Below are 2,039 nucleotides of genomic sequence, written 5' to 3' on the forward strand. Positions count from 1 at the left end.
TGTTTTTTTTGGAGCTGATAACTTCATAGAACGGCCAAAGCCAAATGTAATACAATACAAAGTTAAAGAGAAAAATGATAACTTCACACACTAGACCATTATAAGGACTAGAACGCAAAGTTAAAGAGAAAAAATGCTCCAAGACTGAATGGGCCAGCATGTGGGCTTCATAATTGGCTTCTCGTGGACAATGTTGAATGGTCCTTAAACGAGAAAACGCTAGCTCAGCCTTAGCGTCTGAAATCAACGGTCAGATCCTCCATGGTGTATCATCTTGATCCTCCAGTATGGCTGATATCAACACTTGGCAGTCCACTTCGTATTTAATAGGGACTAACTCTAGTTCATTGCTTATCTCCATCGCCAATAGACAGGCTCTGGTTTCACACTCCAAGCTTGAGTTTGCTTCAATCCTTCTCACTTTCTGGTTGATCATCTCATTTCTATGGTTCCTCACTACCGCCGCTACGGCTGATCCTCTCGAAGTGAAAGCCCCATCAAAATTTATTTTGAGCATGCCTTCTGGAGGAGGGATATACTCTCTGACAGTAGTATGGGGTTCTTCAACTTCCGATCTGTTCGAAAATCCTTTTGCTTTGTTATTAGCTTGATGTATGATGGAGGAGTAACATATCTGGTCTTGTCGAAAATGTTTTGCATTCCTGTTTTTCCAGAAGAAGCACATGAGGTACATCGAAAATACCACTCTTTTCTCATCCTTCCTGTTAGTAATTAGATCTCTGATATGCTCCACTGGATCAATGAATATGGTGAAGAGTTCTGCTTGAGCTGCTCTGAAGCATAGTTCTTGAAACTTGGAACATGATCCGAAGAGATGATTAGTAGTTTCAGGAGCTTGGCCGCACAGTATACAGGTAGGACCTACTGAGTTGTTCTCTCTGTGTATACTATCGGGTAAAGGTAAACCCTGATTAACCAGTTTCCAGATAAATAATAAAATCTTTGGTTCAACACCTTTCATAAGCCAAAATTTTGACCACGAAAAATCTGAACCTCCTCTCTCATTAGTGATTTGTGGAGCAACTTGCCTGTAATAAGATTTCGATGTGAATTGTCCTTTATCATGCGAGGTCCAAATCAATGTATCGACTTGTTGGTGGCTAGAGATGGGTATTTTGAGGATTTCCTTGCCGACTCCTCCTCAAACAGATCATTAATAAGAGGTACGTTCCATTTAGAGTTACACACTAAATCTCTGACATATAAATGGTTGCTATTCCTTCCAATTCTCATAGTTGGCCTGAAATTTTGCAGAGTAGGTACCCAAGGGTCTGAGAGCAGATTAATATCTTCACCGTTACCCACTTGCCAGCAACAATGTTGTTTCAGAACTTCCCTAACCTGAAGAAGTGAAGCCCAAATCCATGAAACATTTGGTTTCTTAATTGTTGTCCAAAAGTCATCTGAGTTGTAATATTTAGCTTTCATAATCTGAACCCAAGTCGATTGAGGATTAGTGAGAAATCTCTAGGCTAGAGTAGCCACAATAGATTCATTGACCAAGGCCAAGTCTTTGATACCCTGACCCGCTAATTCCTTAGATTTCCGAATAAGTTCCCACGGAAGAAAATGCATTTTGTGTTCGTCGGCCTCGTGGTTCCACCAAAGGTTTATTTCGAGTCTCTCAAGTTGGTCAATAATACCTCTGGGGATCAAAGAGAGGCTAAGGAAGTAAGTCCCAATAGGATTAAGTGCTGCTTTAATCAAGGTAGTTCTACCTGCCTGAGAAGTAAGATTTTTCTTCCACCCTGCTAGCTTTGCTTTAAATTTGTTGACGAGGAACTCATGTAATTGGATTCTGCTTCTAGGTTTGAGTATAAGGGTCCCTAGGTATTTCTCAGCATCAGACATAATGGGTGCTTGGAGATGGGATAAAAATAAATCTTGTTTTGTAGCATTGACCTCAGCACTAAAGTGGATAGAAGACTTCTGAAAATTCACTGCCTGACCTGTGAATAAAGTATAGGACTGTATAAATTCCAACACTGCATATAAGTTTTTCTCGGTGGCCTCTCCTG

The 2,039-nt window shown here is 40.5% G+C and overlaps 1 protein-coding gene across 1 annotated transcript; it reads right to left on the reverse strand.

Moving 5' to 3' along the window:
- Positions 1 to 250: 250 nt before the first annotated feature.
- On the reverse strand, positions 251 to 1,449 carry LOC147544171 (uncharacterized). Its single transcript, XM_086635646.1, has 2 exons — positions 1,285 to 1,449; positions 251 to 928 (listed from the first exon to the last, which is right to left on the reverse strand). Exons 1-2 carry the CDS (start codon positions 1,447 to 1,449, stop codon positions 251 to 253), a joined length of 843 nt encoding a protein of 280 aa, XP_086491772.1.
- Positions 1,450 to 2,039: the final 590 nt, after the last annotated feature.

Source organism: Eschscholzia californica, unplaced genomic scaffold (genome assembly GCF_041429995.1).
Source record: "Eschscholzia californica isolate CP2 unplaced genomic scaffold, dmEscCali1.0.p SCAF_4, whole genome shotgun sequence".
NCBI lineage: Eukaryota > Viridiplantae > Streptophyta > Magnoliopsida > Ranunculales > Papaveraceae > Eschscholzia > Eschscholzia californica.

Bases quoted from the DNA above. Each gene is read 5' to 3' on its own strand.
- LOC147544171 (XM_086635646.1), bottom strand. From the start codon at position 1,449: ATGAAAGCTAAATATTACAACTCAGATGACTTTTGGACAACAATTAAG. The intron at 929-1,284 runs GTACCTACTCTG...CTGGTTAATCAG, and splicing joins ATCTGCTCTCAGACCCTTGG to GGTTTACCTTTACCCGATAG.